Here is a 13,591-nt window from a genome sequence, read left to right as displayed (position 1 = left end):
CTGATTTCAGCGTTGATACAGTCTTGTTTTTAAAGGAGGCTGTTTGTCTCTCCTACTGATCCCTCCAGTCTCCTGTCATGCTTTCCTAAGCTGCATTCCCTTGGTTCTTTGTTTTCAGGAAAAGCCCTGTCTAGCTTAAAAAATGATCTCATATAGAGCCGACCTCATATCTTCCTGGCTTCCCAGGCACAGAACTGTTGTTCCATAGCACAGAGGTTTCAGATTCCTTGCTCTCTGTGGCAAACACCTACTTTCTATCTCTGAGATTTTGTTGTTTGTCCATTCCTCTTTTTTTTTCCCCTTTTTTTCTCTCTGATTCTCATTATTGTGGAATTGAAGTGGAAAGTAGTTAGAGGAGGACAGCTGTCTCCGTTCTTCCTGACCAGTTTAATGGGTCTGTGATTTCATCTTATAGCTGTTAGCACTTGCATTTCCTTCCAGCTCTCCCCTGCCTCTCACCTGCGTGTTGCACAAACACAAGCTTGTGTGCAGTGTGTGCCTGTTGTTGTGCACGTACAAAGGTGCTTCATAATGAGGAATATGAGAAATATTGTCTGCATAATGAATAATCCCTGGGCATCTATGAAAATTTCTCTTCTACTGTGATGGTGCTGTAAAAAAACCAAAAACAAACCAACAGAAATAGATGAGGAAGGTTCTGCTGTAAGTATGTCATGTGAACAATGTGTTCTCTCTACAGCTAAGAGTTTCTCTTGGAAAAAGGGTGTTACTTTCTTTTCCTCATACTTGTGGAAAACATGGTCATGGTGTAACATTTGCTGGCATCTGCCTTCCATGGGTGGACAAGGCCACTGTTCAGCTTTGATCAGCCCTTCATTACATAGTAAAACGCTCATGTGTGAAACAGGAAAGAGGGAAATGAAAGAAATTTGCAGTCTGGTGCTCAGGAACTGAAACAATAAATGGTATTATTTTGACACAGAACCTTATTCTACTTGGTCTTTAGATTTTAATGATAGATGTGAAGCCAGTCAGGAATGGGTCCTGGCGGAAGGTCATATCACACATGCACAATTTATTTTGCTTATTCACATTATGTATTTGAACCTTCTTCTATTTCCTTTTCTCCCTCTCTCTCTCTTTCCAGAACAAAACTAGAAATGAACTTCAGATGTAAAGAATCAGCTATTATGCCCGTATAGAAAGGAGCAGTTTGGTCGCTTCAGTTAGGTTATAGAGGGGAAGGGCTTAGGAAGGGAGAAACTTAAATTGCCAAAACACTTGTGTGTGAAGCCTTGTACTCGTATCCTGGGATTTGGTCCTGCCTGATTCCTTATGTCCAGAATTATAGTCTCATTTCCAGCGGGGAGGGTGAGGATGGGCATACTCTTTATGCAGCATAAAGTTCCTGTTGTTTGCACAGTTCCATATCTGGAATGTTGGACTTGAATAAGCCTCGAATAAGGATGTCCTATGGAGTTACCTTTTCTGTTTTACAGCACTAATTCTTTGTTTTCTTTTCCTTTACAGCTAGAACATATTCAGAAACACATATGGTATATGTAAGTAGCACTTCTTAATTCACTTTTGCATGCATTCATTATTGGTTCTGTTACAGGAGCTTATATTTTAGTCATCTCTGAAGACAGAGACTGGAGTCTGAAAGCAACTTTCACACAGGTGTTGAAAAGGGCAGAGGACAGAAAGGCATCTAATGTTTGGGGGTTTTTTACACTTTTCTGCTCATATAATTTCATCTACATATATATCAAGCCAGGAACTTTTTATACAGTGGCAAACAATTGTTTGAAATAAGTCGTTCAGTCCAGCTACTTGCTGTGTTAAAAAGATACCTGCAGGTGATCAGCAAAAAAACCCCCAGCTAACAGCCGTATTTAGTTTTCTTTCCAAGTGCTACAGACAATCCCTTGTAATACCTTCTTGACAAGAAAGCTTTCGTTTGTTCCTTCTTGGCATCTTGGCTTTTCTCTGAAGTAGAAACAAAAATGATGATATTGATAAGTAAGCACCTGTGAACAAGTGCTTTTCTGTCTCATAATCCCTACTCCTTCACAGCAAGCTAAGAGGCTGCTTCTGACCTTGTAACCTGTTGATGTGAGAGTAGTTCTGTGACTTGATTAAAAGCAGCAGTCTTGACAGTGAAACAGGAGGTCTGTGAGAAAAGTACACGCCTGTCTAGTGGTTTGGGGATAAGGAAGATTGATGGCTTCTAAAAGTGACCTTGCACTTTGTGTAGCCTTAATAGTATTTCAAGAAACCTAAGTAAATAACTTTTTTTTTATACTGATGATAACCTAATCAAACTAAGGAGAATACTTCACATATTAAACAAGGAAATGCTGCTTTGATACATGCTTGTCGGGGTCAGCATACCTACAGGTTCCCCAGGTGGGTGATAAGAAAAGTCCTGCCTTCATAATCCTATCGTTGCTCTTGGGAAATACTTGAGGATGATATGAACTGATATTTAAGCCTGTCACCAGGAAAAAAAAAAAAGGACCTTTGCTTTGATTTGTTTTGTTTTCTTTAATTCTATCTTATGGGCAATGTTCACTTCTGGATTTATCTGACTTTGATAGGACCTGAGGGCATTCAACAATTTGTTGAATAACATGATTTTTTCTTAGTTCACCTGAAACAGTGGCAGCACTCTGCCCATGGCCTTTTCATGCTCTCTACACGGCACCTTTTTAAACCAAAGGAGGACTGGAGTGTTGTTTGCTGCAGGTATTTGGTTTTTTAAACTCTCATGGAGAAATGTTGGAGAAATGGAGGGGGAAAATTTCTAACTGTCATTTCTGAAATAACCCTCCTATAATGTCTCACTAGTAAATGTTGTTTACATCAGCTGATCCCCTCTGTTTTTTCATGCAGTTAAATCATCTGACTTTCTCTGTGTTTTCAGTAGAAAAGTAATAGGAAATAAAATGAAATGACATTGATCACTTATACGATTATTCTAACTCTCCTTAAGATTTTTGCCTGGAAGTTTTCACCTGTCGGAGGACTGTTGTCCTAGGCTCACATGCACAATTAGGCAGGTGTTATTTCTTTACTTTGTTCTAGATTTAGAATTTGAAGATTTTTTTCTCTGCAGACATGAGCATTTGAACATTTTTGTGTACTTCTCGATGAAGGTCAGACTGTCTGATGACTGACACAATAAACAGTATTTTACCCTGATGGAAATAGCATCTGAGGCTGTTTTAGAAGTAGAAACTGAGTTTTACAGAGCAACTCTCCCCTAGACTCCCAGTGTAGTCAATGCAGAGAGAGAAGGGCTCTTCCAGAAGTCTGTTCAGATTGCCTAAACCAAAGTTTCTGCTCAAAATAGCTTTTTTTCATGAGTCTCTCTCTCATTTTCTCTGTACTGGCCATGGATTGACCTAAGGCGACTAACCTCCTTTGGCTAAATTTAGTCTGTGAATAACGCTGCCACCTCCAAAACTCAACTACTTTCATCTAGTAACGTTTCACAGCCTCTTTGCATTCATTTTGCCTGGAAATATTGATACTGACAGAGAAGGAGGGGTTATAAGTGTTTTTACTCTATGGCTGTTTTGCTCACATTCTTCATTTTTTCTTTATTTCATGTAACACTACTATTCTATGTAAAATCCTCATTCTTTGTCATATATGGGTTACTCACCTGAAGTTGTACTCAGAACATGTAAGTGGTTTCAATTAATTCTTCAAATAAACATTAAGGCTACTGTAAAATGGAGGAAAAGATTTAATTGCAGACTAGGCAGACAGACAAAGAGGTCTTGAAAGTTGAAATCATGATTCACAAGCCTAAAAAAAGGAAAAAAGGAACTAAAGAGAAACCTTTCATCACCAACCTCCAGTTCTTCTTGCTCTCCCACCCAAATTAATTCAGTGAGGTTTTTTAAGCCTTTTTAATTGAAATCATTTATTTTTACCTCAAGCACAGGTTATCATAAACCATCAAATAAACAGCAGTTATTTTCACATTTTTTTTAATAAAGCAAGAGGGCAAATAAAATTAGCTATTATGATAAATACATACTCCTGTAACACTGAGTTATTGTCCTAATTGTGAAGGTAACAAATTTACTAAAATTAGAAAAAGAATAACTGTACAGGTTCTGCTTTGCTTTGCACTGATGCAAATGTGCATTTCGGTGAGATTCACGAGGGAGTTTCATGGAGAGACTGAAAAAGTCCGCCCCGGTCTGGAATCGCAGCCATTGTATGCACCGATCCTCACAAAAGAGGATGGGTTTTAAAGCAGCAATTACATTCATGCGAGCCTTTAAAAAATATACGTGATTTGCAGTATTCATTGTGTGACATTGTTTGATGTCTATGTGGGCTGAAATGCAACAAATTTGTCACTCTCTGCTAGACTGAGAATGGAACAGGCAATACAGTCACGCCAATCACAGCCCAGACCCGGTGATTTTCATTTCTTGAAGCACTGAATTGCGTTGCCAAATGACGAGGCGCCACTTTGCAGATTTTGCTTGTACCTGATGAGGAAGTGTGAAAATTCCTGACTATGTCTGAGACTGACCAGGTGCAGGGCATAAGGAAAAGCCACTTTTCAGTGCACAGAAGATGGCAAGCTGTGCTCTCTAGAACGGGCTCCCACGCGGATTGATATAAAAGAAGCATGCAAGTGATATTCTGCTGTAGACTAGGGCAACTCGTAGGATTTTCTGGAAATTTTCAAAAACAATAATTCTTTTTAATCTCTTTAAATTACCTTAAGGACATCTGCTTGTAACATAATGAATGATTAATTCAGTACTTCTTAAAGTGAACTCCAGATCATTAAAAACCAAAACCACTCAGCTGCTGTTCAAAGGTCCATCCTGCAAGAATTTATCTCAATGACAATATCATCAGTAGCTTTAAGGTTATGATCTAATCATTGCTTATTACTTGCTGAGAGCTAGATCCTGATCTAAGAGGTAGGAGTAGCTACCTTCTTAAAGACAGGGCACTCGAGGAATGAGATTTTTCTTTAGTTGAACAAGGAATTTTGAATCTAGCCCTTAGATTCAGGACCACGGTGTCATTGCAGATGACATCGACGCTTCTGCGAGACTCCAAGCAGGCGTCAGAAGCTGTGTTTTAGTGGTTTGGCACACAAGAATGAATCACAAGGAGCAGATTCTGTCTCTCTCCTGTGTATTCTGCTTCCAGTCCCCAAAACTGAATAAAACTGAGCAGGATGTGTGTGAGTGCTCAGTGTAAGAGAAGTGGGATCTAACCCGTGTTGTCACGACCCATTTAACACACACCAGAGTCTGACTCCATGACGTGTATTCCAGGAAGGGCCGAGCACATTTTCACTGCTTCAAGGGAAGACAAAGTGAAAATTTCCGAGGAGTCTTTCTGCAAGTGATGTCCCACAAACACGGTTAACAGAGCAGACACCTCTCAACTGCATTTCAACTTGCTTAAAAATAAATTGCAAGTAACACCCAGCAATCTGCTGTGATTAAGGTGTAGCATGTAACTGTCCTGTCCCAGCATCAGAGCCCTGGCTGCAATGACTTCGTATTGCCTTCTTATGTTGGAGGAGATAATTTGGATTGGCTCTCTTGAGCTCATGTGTATGATCCTACCAGAGTTGCTTTCTAACCTACCCAAGAAAAATTAGATGCATTTGAATTGGAGCTCCTTTTTCTGTGCAGATAGCTCATTTTAAGTTGTAGAAGTTCACAAGTTGTGTTCTCACCTTATTTCTGCCAGCATCTAAAGGAAGAATCTGTTGCCCAAACACAGACCCATAACCAGCAAATGCTGACGTCCCTTGCAGTTTAAATATTCCCAATTCCTATTGCCCATCCTGTGAGCCTGGACCCCAGAGTCACACATTTACATTGCATAAAGGAAAGGGAGGGCCTCACCCACAAAGTAGGAAAACCTCAACATCACGCAAAGCATCCATCAAGAAATAGCAAAGATTCAGGGTAGAGAGTTTCTCCAACCAAAATACCACCGCCGCCAAACCCACCTCTTTGGGTGAATAGAGTTTACATAAATTCGTCACTGCCTACCTAAACAAAATAAAAAGACATTCAGTGTGCCTGCAATATATAGCATTCAGTTAGTTACAGATACCCTGACACCTTGGCCTGTTTCTTATGGTCAGGGCCTTTAATTGCAGTGAATAATCAATATTTCCTGAGTCTAGTGAATAGGATGAGATAATTATGGAGGAAGCCCATGTTAACTACTTCTAAAAGAGTAATATGCTCTACTGCTAATGGTGTATTCCTAGGTCTGCCACTGACCTCGGGCATCACGCTTGGGCCACAATTTTCAAGTTTGCGTGTCTGAAGAGAAGTGGAGATTGTTGTATTTCAGCATGTATATAAACAGCCTGGTTTCCCCAAAAACCCTTTAAAGTGTGTCAAGTGGAGACCGGCACACTGAGGTCTCTTAATCACATTGGAAGCTTTAAAGAAAGAAACTGCTGCAATGCCAGTTGTAATAAGAATTGGTGAAAAACAGTGACGGTTTGTTCTTTGAAAGAGAATCATTCAGCTTGCACTTTTCAGCCTGGTAGCCTGAGGTCTGACCTGCTGATGAGACAGCATCTCTAAAACCACGTAGTGTTTTATAAATGTTTGGCATTAGGACGCTGAACAGCTGCTTAAATTATGAGGACACTGGTAAGTGAAGTTCCTACTGCCTTTCTGACTGAATGCAGACATTTCTCATTAAAGACCCAAATCCACAAGGTGCTGGTCACTCTCAGCCTTCACAGCGGTTTCTTCTGAAAAGCATATCTGTCTGGTTGCGAGCTCTGGTCTCTCAGTGGGAATTTAACAAGCTATTTCCATCTGTTGCTGCAGGCTGTGTTTCAGACTACGGGTTCATTTGTGACTCATGTTTCTTTTCTCTCCTTCTTTCCCTGCCCCCTTTCTCTCTCTCTCTCTCTCTCCTTTCCTCTGCAGAGGGGGTAAGAACGAGCCAGAACCAGAGCAACCAATCCCTCGAAAGGTGCAGATTCGTTCTCTCCCTTCCTTGGAGGATATTGATCCAGACGTGTTAGATAGCATGCACTCGTTAGGCTGCTTCCGTGACCGAAACAAACTCTTACAGGACTTGTTGTCGGAAGAGTAAGCATTTGCTCAGTCTTAATATCAGTTGGGTGTCCACGGGCTGGGAGCTTATAAACCTGGGGAGAGGTAGAGATCACTTTAACATGTGTCTTGCTGTGAGGGACCAGTAGCAATTTCTCACCCTCTGGCTGTTCATTTGCTAGTGAAGTGTTGGGAGCAAGCACTGAGCCTTTCTTGCACCGCGTGCCAGAAGTTCACAGCATGACCAGCAGTGGAGGCATGGTGCTGTCTCTTGCCTTGCCGCCAGGCAAGGTCACTTCATGAAAAGATGGGCCATGTGGTCCAAATGGGGAGGTATCATTGCTCTTATTTGTGTGGGATATGCCTTTGTTGGCAAATTTTTTATTTATTTCAAAATTACACCTGAGAGATGGTGTATTTCCTGAGGTGTTAAGAGAGGCACGTAGTGGAAAGAGCACTTAGAGGCTCAGGAGACCTGTCTTGCTGCCACCCTTGGTTTGGACTTCCTGTGGACATGTTACCTCATCTGTCCTGTGCCTCTGTTCTGTGCCTGTAACATGGGAATCATATTTCCTTTTCTCACAGACTGCTTGTTGGAGACAGCAAGATTCTCAAAAGCTTTGTGGGTTGTGTATCTAGCTGGCAGGTACACGACCACTTCCAGGTTATTTAGAATAACTGTAGCTGTTTGTTTGATGAGAAGGGTTTATCTACATGTTGATGTTTTTTTCTCTTCAATTTTAAAGATTTTTCTTCTTTTTTTCAGAGAAAACCAAGAGAAAATGATTTATTTTCTTCTGCTTGACCGGAAGGAGAGGTATCCTAGTCATGAAGATGAGGATCTTCCCCCTAGAAATGAAATAGGTACTACAGATATGACCTCTGTCGCTATGAACTCATCTCAACGAGTTCCTTTTCACTTTTTTTTTTTTAAAAATATATACCCAAATCCTAACATCACTGTTATCATCCCACTGAAATGGTGTACAGCATTGGGTGAGAACCCTCAGCACGAAGCAGGCAGGTCTGTTCTGTGGTTAATTTTGAAGGCTTCATTTTTCTGGATGTGTCTGACTCACAGCGCAGAAACATCCAAGTTGGTCTTGAACCAGATCTTAAAAAATATCAAGTGGACCCACAAGCGGGATCTATGCAAGCAGATGAGATTTAGCAGTGTAGTCTAGTGGCAGAATTTTCTAACTACTAATCTACATGCAGTATTGCAGAAATGCTGCTTCTGGACTTGAGCTAGCAAGACTGTGTAGCATTGCATCCCTATGGAGACATGTATGTACACGTTCTCTTTTCTGTAGGTAAATATATACACCGTTGAAAGTAAAATAACATTATATACCTGTTTATAGTGAATACGTTTTAGACTAACTTAGAAAGATTTTTAAAGCTTAGTACGCGGTAAGATTCTATATCTTATAAAGCTCTGGCGATACCACTTTATTCCTGAAGAAATAGTATTTTAGTGTAGTGCTGATCACCAAGGACTTCACTACTCTAGACAACAGGAAAAATGCTTCCCTGAGGAACTAACTATATAAGTGACTCTTGCTGTGCAGAGTGACATAAGTTTAACTAACAAAGGATTAGTCACTTCTATCAATGACCTGAAATAGCATTTTTACATAGTAGTGTTGTGGTTTTCAGGTGTTGTATTTCAGCACTTTGAAGGCTAGAAGCAGAGTGCTCTTTACTTTCACTGGAAAGCCTGGAATCTCACACGCCTACAGGGCAGTGGTATACTGAACTTTAAGTTTGTGAATACTCCGTTGAATTATTACCTTATCCAAGTTCCAGGCTCCAGGCCCTGTAATTTTGCAGGGAAGTCTCTTCTATGGGAGATTTAAACCCTTACCTGGATGGAGCTACAGAGAGCATGTTAGCAGGGATCCTGATGAAGATGGGTGGATGTGCCAACTGCAGGTCCTGTGGTCAAAAGCCCCTTGCTCAGTGCGGTTTGTCATCTAGCACTTTAGTAATCAGCTTTTGACTCAAACAGATTATCCTGTAGTGTAAGGACACCATCATCTTGTTTTAGAAATGCTTTTGTCATAAGAAAAGAAGCAAAGTGACTCTGGAATCTTCATATCCAACATGTCGGTTAATATGTAGCTATGCCCTAAATACATCATATATCGCTCTTCCACATGGCAACGTATTTTCATGGTTTGAACTGAAATATTATGCTTTCCTCTTGCATTTTTTTGTACAAGGAGTGAAAATGTTCCCCAAAAGGGAAACACTACTCTGAATGTATCATTGTGCCTGATCGGCACATTTTAGACTCTTTGAGCATTATTCTTTGAGTGCTTGTAGGTTGTATTTCCCCTTCCATGGGGGTTTCCACCTCTTCTGTTCCCAGCAGTATCTCGGAGAACATGGGACAAGGTTTAATTAAGAGCAGTCATGCTTCTGATGAATATCTCATCATTAGCCATTAGCAATGGCCATACACAAAGAAGAGCAAAAAAAAAAGTAACAGATTTAATAACAGAAGCTTGAAGAAACCACATCAATGAGAGTTGTGCATTGCCTGAACTCTTGCCAAAAAGAAAACAAAAAAAGTGCATCTCAGAGTATTTTGCTTTTTCCTCTTTCTTTGCATGTTAGGTCTCAGAAGGGATGGGTGCAAGTAAAAATATGGCCAGCTCAGACTAGCACTCTCTTCTGGTGTCGCTTTTGTATGTTTCAGCTCTATAAAAGTTTCTCAAAGGGCCAGGGAAGGACTACCTTCACCATCTCTCGAGTTCCGCTCCATTTTCTTTACCTGAAAACACAGAAATGAGAAACTTCTCAGTAAAATGAAAGAATGTCAACTAATGTCTCCTTGAGAAAAAGGCTTTTGTGGGGTTGAGTTTCTTAATAAATGAGAGAACAAGAGATTGGGCCAAAATAGCTATATAGAATATAGGTGCCTCATCCAAACTCAGAAGCTGAACCTTTATTTCCCACCTTCCAGATCAATGCCTTTATAGTTGGATCATTACCTATACGATTCTCTCTTCCTCTGTAAAAAATCCTTAGGAATGGCTTCACTTTTCTGACGTGAAATAAAATGAAAATACATCCCCCACATTATCACAGATCCAGACTAGGACTTTTAAGTTTTTCCCCACATGAAATATTACCAGAGAGTCAAGAAGAGAAGGGGAGACATTGGAGGGTTTCCTGTTTTTAATTCCTGTGCTTCTGCAAAATCCTCTACTGCTTTTATATGACACCACTTTAGTTTTTATGGCAGGATGGCTGTGTATTTCTTTAGTATCTTTAGACTTGACAGTGATAGTAGACTGTGTACCCTGTCATTTCTTACTCAGACCCTTTTAAAAAATATGTGCAATACTTGCTACTCAGCCATGTATAGTGTAGGATTGTAACCAATTTTAAAGAGGAATCAAATACTTTTATTAGAGGCTCAACCACATTCGTGCAAGCTTCTGGATGTATTTTCCATCACACCTTTGTGGATTGTTGTTGTTGAATTTATTGGTGTGTTTCACCACCTGATCTTTTTGCTTAGTCTCTCTCTTTGATAGTTTAAAATATAGATTGGAAATCAATATCTTCCAGCATCTTAAGCAGCAAGGACTGATATAAAAGAACCATGTAGCTTGTTAGCGATATCCTTCTCCTCCTTAATTGTTTTTTGATTCCCTCGTGGTCCCTCTGGCTACTGTCCTTCTCTCAAGCTTTCTCTTTCTGATGGCTGCACAAAACACTGTTATTCAAGTCTTTAGCTAATTCCTCTTCAGATTTCTTCTTCCCTCTCTTTTAATGTCCACCTTATATTTGGCCTGTCACTTTGGTAGGTGTCACTCAGCTGAGTCTCCATTTGCTAAATTCTTCTGTTTTGAAGATGCTTGGATCAAATTGCCTTTTAAAATGTACACAAACATAAAATGTTTTTCTTGCCTTTTTCCATCTTTCTTGTTTAGACTATTATTAACTAACATTGATGCAGTCTGAGCATTCATGAGTCTCCGTTTTTTTGGCATTAACTGCTTTCTTCATCTTCCTTTTTCTTCCTTCTTTTTCCTTTCTTTTAAACTGCACTCATCCACCTTCCTTCCTAATGTCTGATATCCCTCTGCAAAACTTGTATCAGCTCTCTGTTGTTGATACCAAACGTTAATTACATTGTCATTATGTGTGTTTCTCGGCTCTAGTCACACTTGTGATACCAGCAGTTGTCCTGTGGGATGAATCCTTTCTCATTCTTTGAACTTGTTTGAAGAAGCAGGAGTTTGAAATGTCTGAACCTTGTCCCAGCTTACCTTTGACCACTTATGTGTGTGGAGCTAAAATCACCCAGTATAATTGCTTTATTAAGTTTACCTCCCTTTGCGCTATATATTTTTCCTGATTTGGAGATCATTACCCCTACTAGTATTTTTTTTTTTATTACTGGACGTAGTTTGAAATGGAGTGAGATACAACTGCTTTTTTTCAATTAATTTTTAACAGGAAAATTATTACTATTCATACAAAGAATATTTGGGTTATACAGTAATGGGGTCAGTGGTTATCACTAGCCCATTTGCATTTGAGCCGTCTTTGCTCATAGTCATTGTTTCAAGAATAAGCCCTGCCTTAAAGGGATCTTGTTCTAAAAAACATGATGTGAGAGAGAGAACAAGCAAGTAGATGGGAGCGTGAGGAGGGCAAGATAATAAAAATAATACCATCAGACTAGGCAGTAGAAGTAGAATTGTCAAATGGAATATTACTGGTTTTACAAAGAAGTCCTGGCAGAGGAAGAAGCCTTAGGGGCTGGGCACTGTGAGCTTCTTTCTAACTGCAGGGGTGAAGGATGCCTTTTTTTACAGGTGGTCACCCTCCACTAAAATTAAAAATGTGTCTGTAAATAGAGGCAGGGAACTGAAATAGCCCAACCAAAGAACAGAAAATTCTTCTGTATTTTTTTTTTCTGCCTTCCTTCTTTTTATTGTTTTGATGCAACGAGAGATGTTAGTAATAAAACATCTCAGCAGGTCTGCATTTGGTTCCCTGCTTCACCATGAAGGTGTGCATGGTTACCTAGTCACCTAGGAGCACTTTCTGCAGTGCGGTTTGGTGTCTACAGACTCTTTTCAGAGCAATTTACTTGCTCCTCAGAACACCAGTAAATGTCAGCACCTTTAGGAATGAATTGCCATTAAATCTCATTCTTACACCTCAGTTTTCACTCTGCAAAGTGAAAGTAGCACTTCAGTACCTCATAGAAATGTTACACAATAAAAAGTGTAAAGCACTTCAGTTACTATAGCAGTAAATGCTGTATGATGACCTCTGAGAAGTTTTAGTAGCTCTCATTGGAAATTCATCTCAGGTAGACAAGTATGTTTAATTTGTAATGCTGAAGGAGGAAAAATATAAAGCAGCGGGGAAAACCTGAAATCTAATCTTAAAGATGCAAAAAAAGTGTATGTATTCGGAGGAGAATGCAATTCTGAGTTGAGAGTGTACTCATGTCTCTGTGTCACATTTAATCTAGCTAGCAGGGACATCGAAGGCAAGCTCCAGCAACCTGAGTACATATACAGGATCCCTAGACGGCCTATACTCTGGCTAACAGCTTGTGCTATAGCCCATGCTGTCGTCTTGTTATTAGTGTTATCAGCTTTGTAAGGCAATTTCTGCAAGCTATGCTATAGTTGTACCTCTATTTCACAGTGCTTGTACATTCAGGGCAGTAGCAGTGCTCCCTCTCTCTGTAGATGGGTTGCAACTTCTGTCTTAATGTTTGCAAATTTGGAAGAAGGGAGGGCCTGCAAACGTTCGTCTCCATCACAAAGATATCTGTCTCTGTAGGGGAGGTGTGAGAGTGAGATTGTTGAGAGAGGATTTAACCAACCTGTTTGAGGTAAGTCACAGCCGAATTCAGCTGACAGCATTTTCTTTTCATAAAGATCCCCCCAGGAAGCGTGTGGACTCCCCAATGCTGAACAGGCATGGGAAGCGGCGGCCAGAAAGGAAGTCGATGGAGGTTCTCAGTGTTACAGATGGCGGCTCCCCAGTCCCTGCTCGCAGAGCTATTGAAATGGCACAACATGGACAGAGGTGGGTCTCTCCTTTACCCAGGAGTCCTGCCTGTCTGGGTTTGCTACCCACTTGTATGTCATACATACAAAGCAGCTGTGGAGCTTTTCTGTTCACACCAGCACTCATTACAACTTCCAGGCACACTTGCAACACGATCTGGCAGCCAGCAGCACTTATGCACACAGGACCAGAAGTCCTGCCAGGGGCTTAAGGGTTCTGCTCACTTGCAGCTATTGCTCAGGAAACCGCCACGTCCTCTGGGCAAGATTCATCTCGCCTCTTTTTAATTGTTAAGAACATAGACATTCGGTCTAAGCTTGTGATACAGGCTGTCACTCTAGGCAACGGGGACAGACGAGGGCTTTGGAAGGTCTCAGATACATATGTCCTCTGTTCCAACAATCTTAGATGGGATAAATTACCCTCTGGTTGTTCCTCTCTGTCTCCATAGCCTACAACAGGAATCTAGATGACTTATCTTGGATTAGGTG

General features: G+C 40.5%; 1 protein-coding gene across 12 annotated transcripts in view; it reads left to right on the top strand.

Moving 5' to 3' along the window:
* The window catches only part of BRSK2 (BR serine/threonine kinase 2), a 324,645-nt gene that overhangs the window by 262,440 nt on the left and 48,614 nt on the right, over positions 1-13,591 (top strand). For all 12 annotated transcript variants that reach the window (XM_063331693.1, XM_063331692.1, XM_063331686.1 and 9 more), the window contains exons 9-12: positions 1,492-1,523; positions 6,918-7,082; positions 7,813-7,910; positions 12,968-13,118. In XM_063331693.1, the coding sequence (XP_063187763.1) occupies positions 1,492-1,523; positions 6,918-7,082; positions 7,813-7,910; positions 12,968-13,118 (446 nt within the window). The remainder of the gene's footprint in view (positions 1-1,491; positions 1,524-6,917; positions 7,083-7,812; positions 7,911-12,967; positions 13,119-13,591) is intronic.

The sequence above is a fragment of the Chroicocephalus ridibundus genome, chromosome 4, assembly GCF_963924245.1.
Source record: "Chroicocephalus ridibundus chromosome 4, bChrRid1.1, whole genome shotgun sequence".
Lineage (NCBI taxonomy): Eukaryota > Metazoa > Chordata > Aves > Charadriiformes > Laridae > Chroicocephalus > Chroicocephalus ridibundus.
Note: the sequence above shows the minus strand (reverse complement) of the source record. Positions and strands in the feature narration are given on the sequence as shown.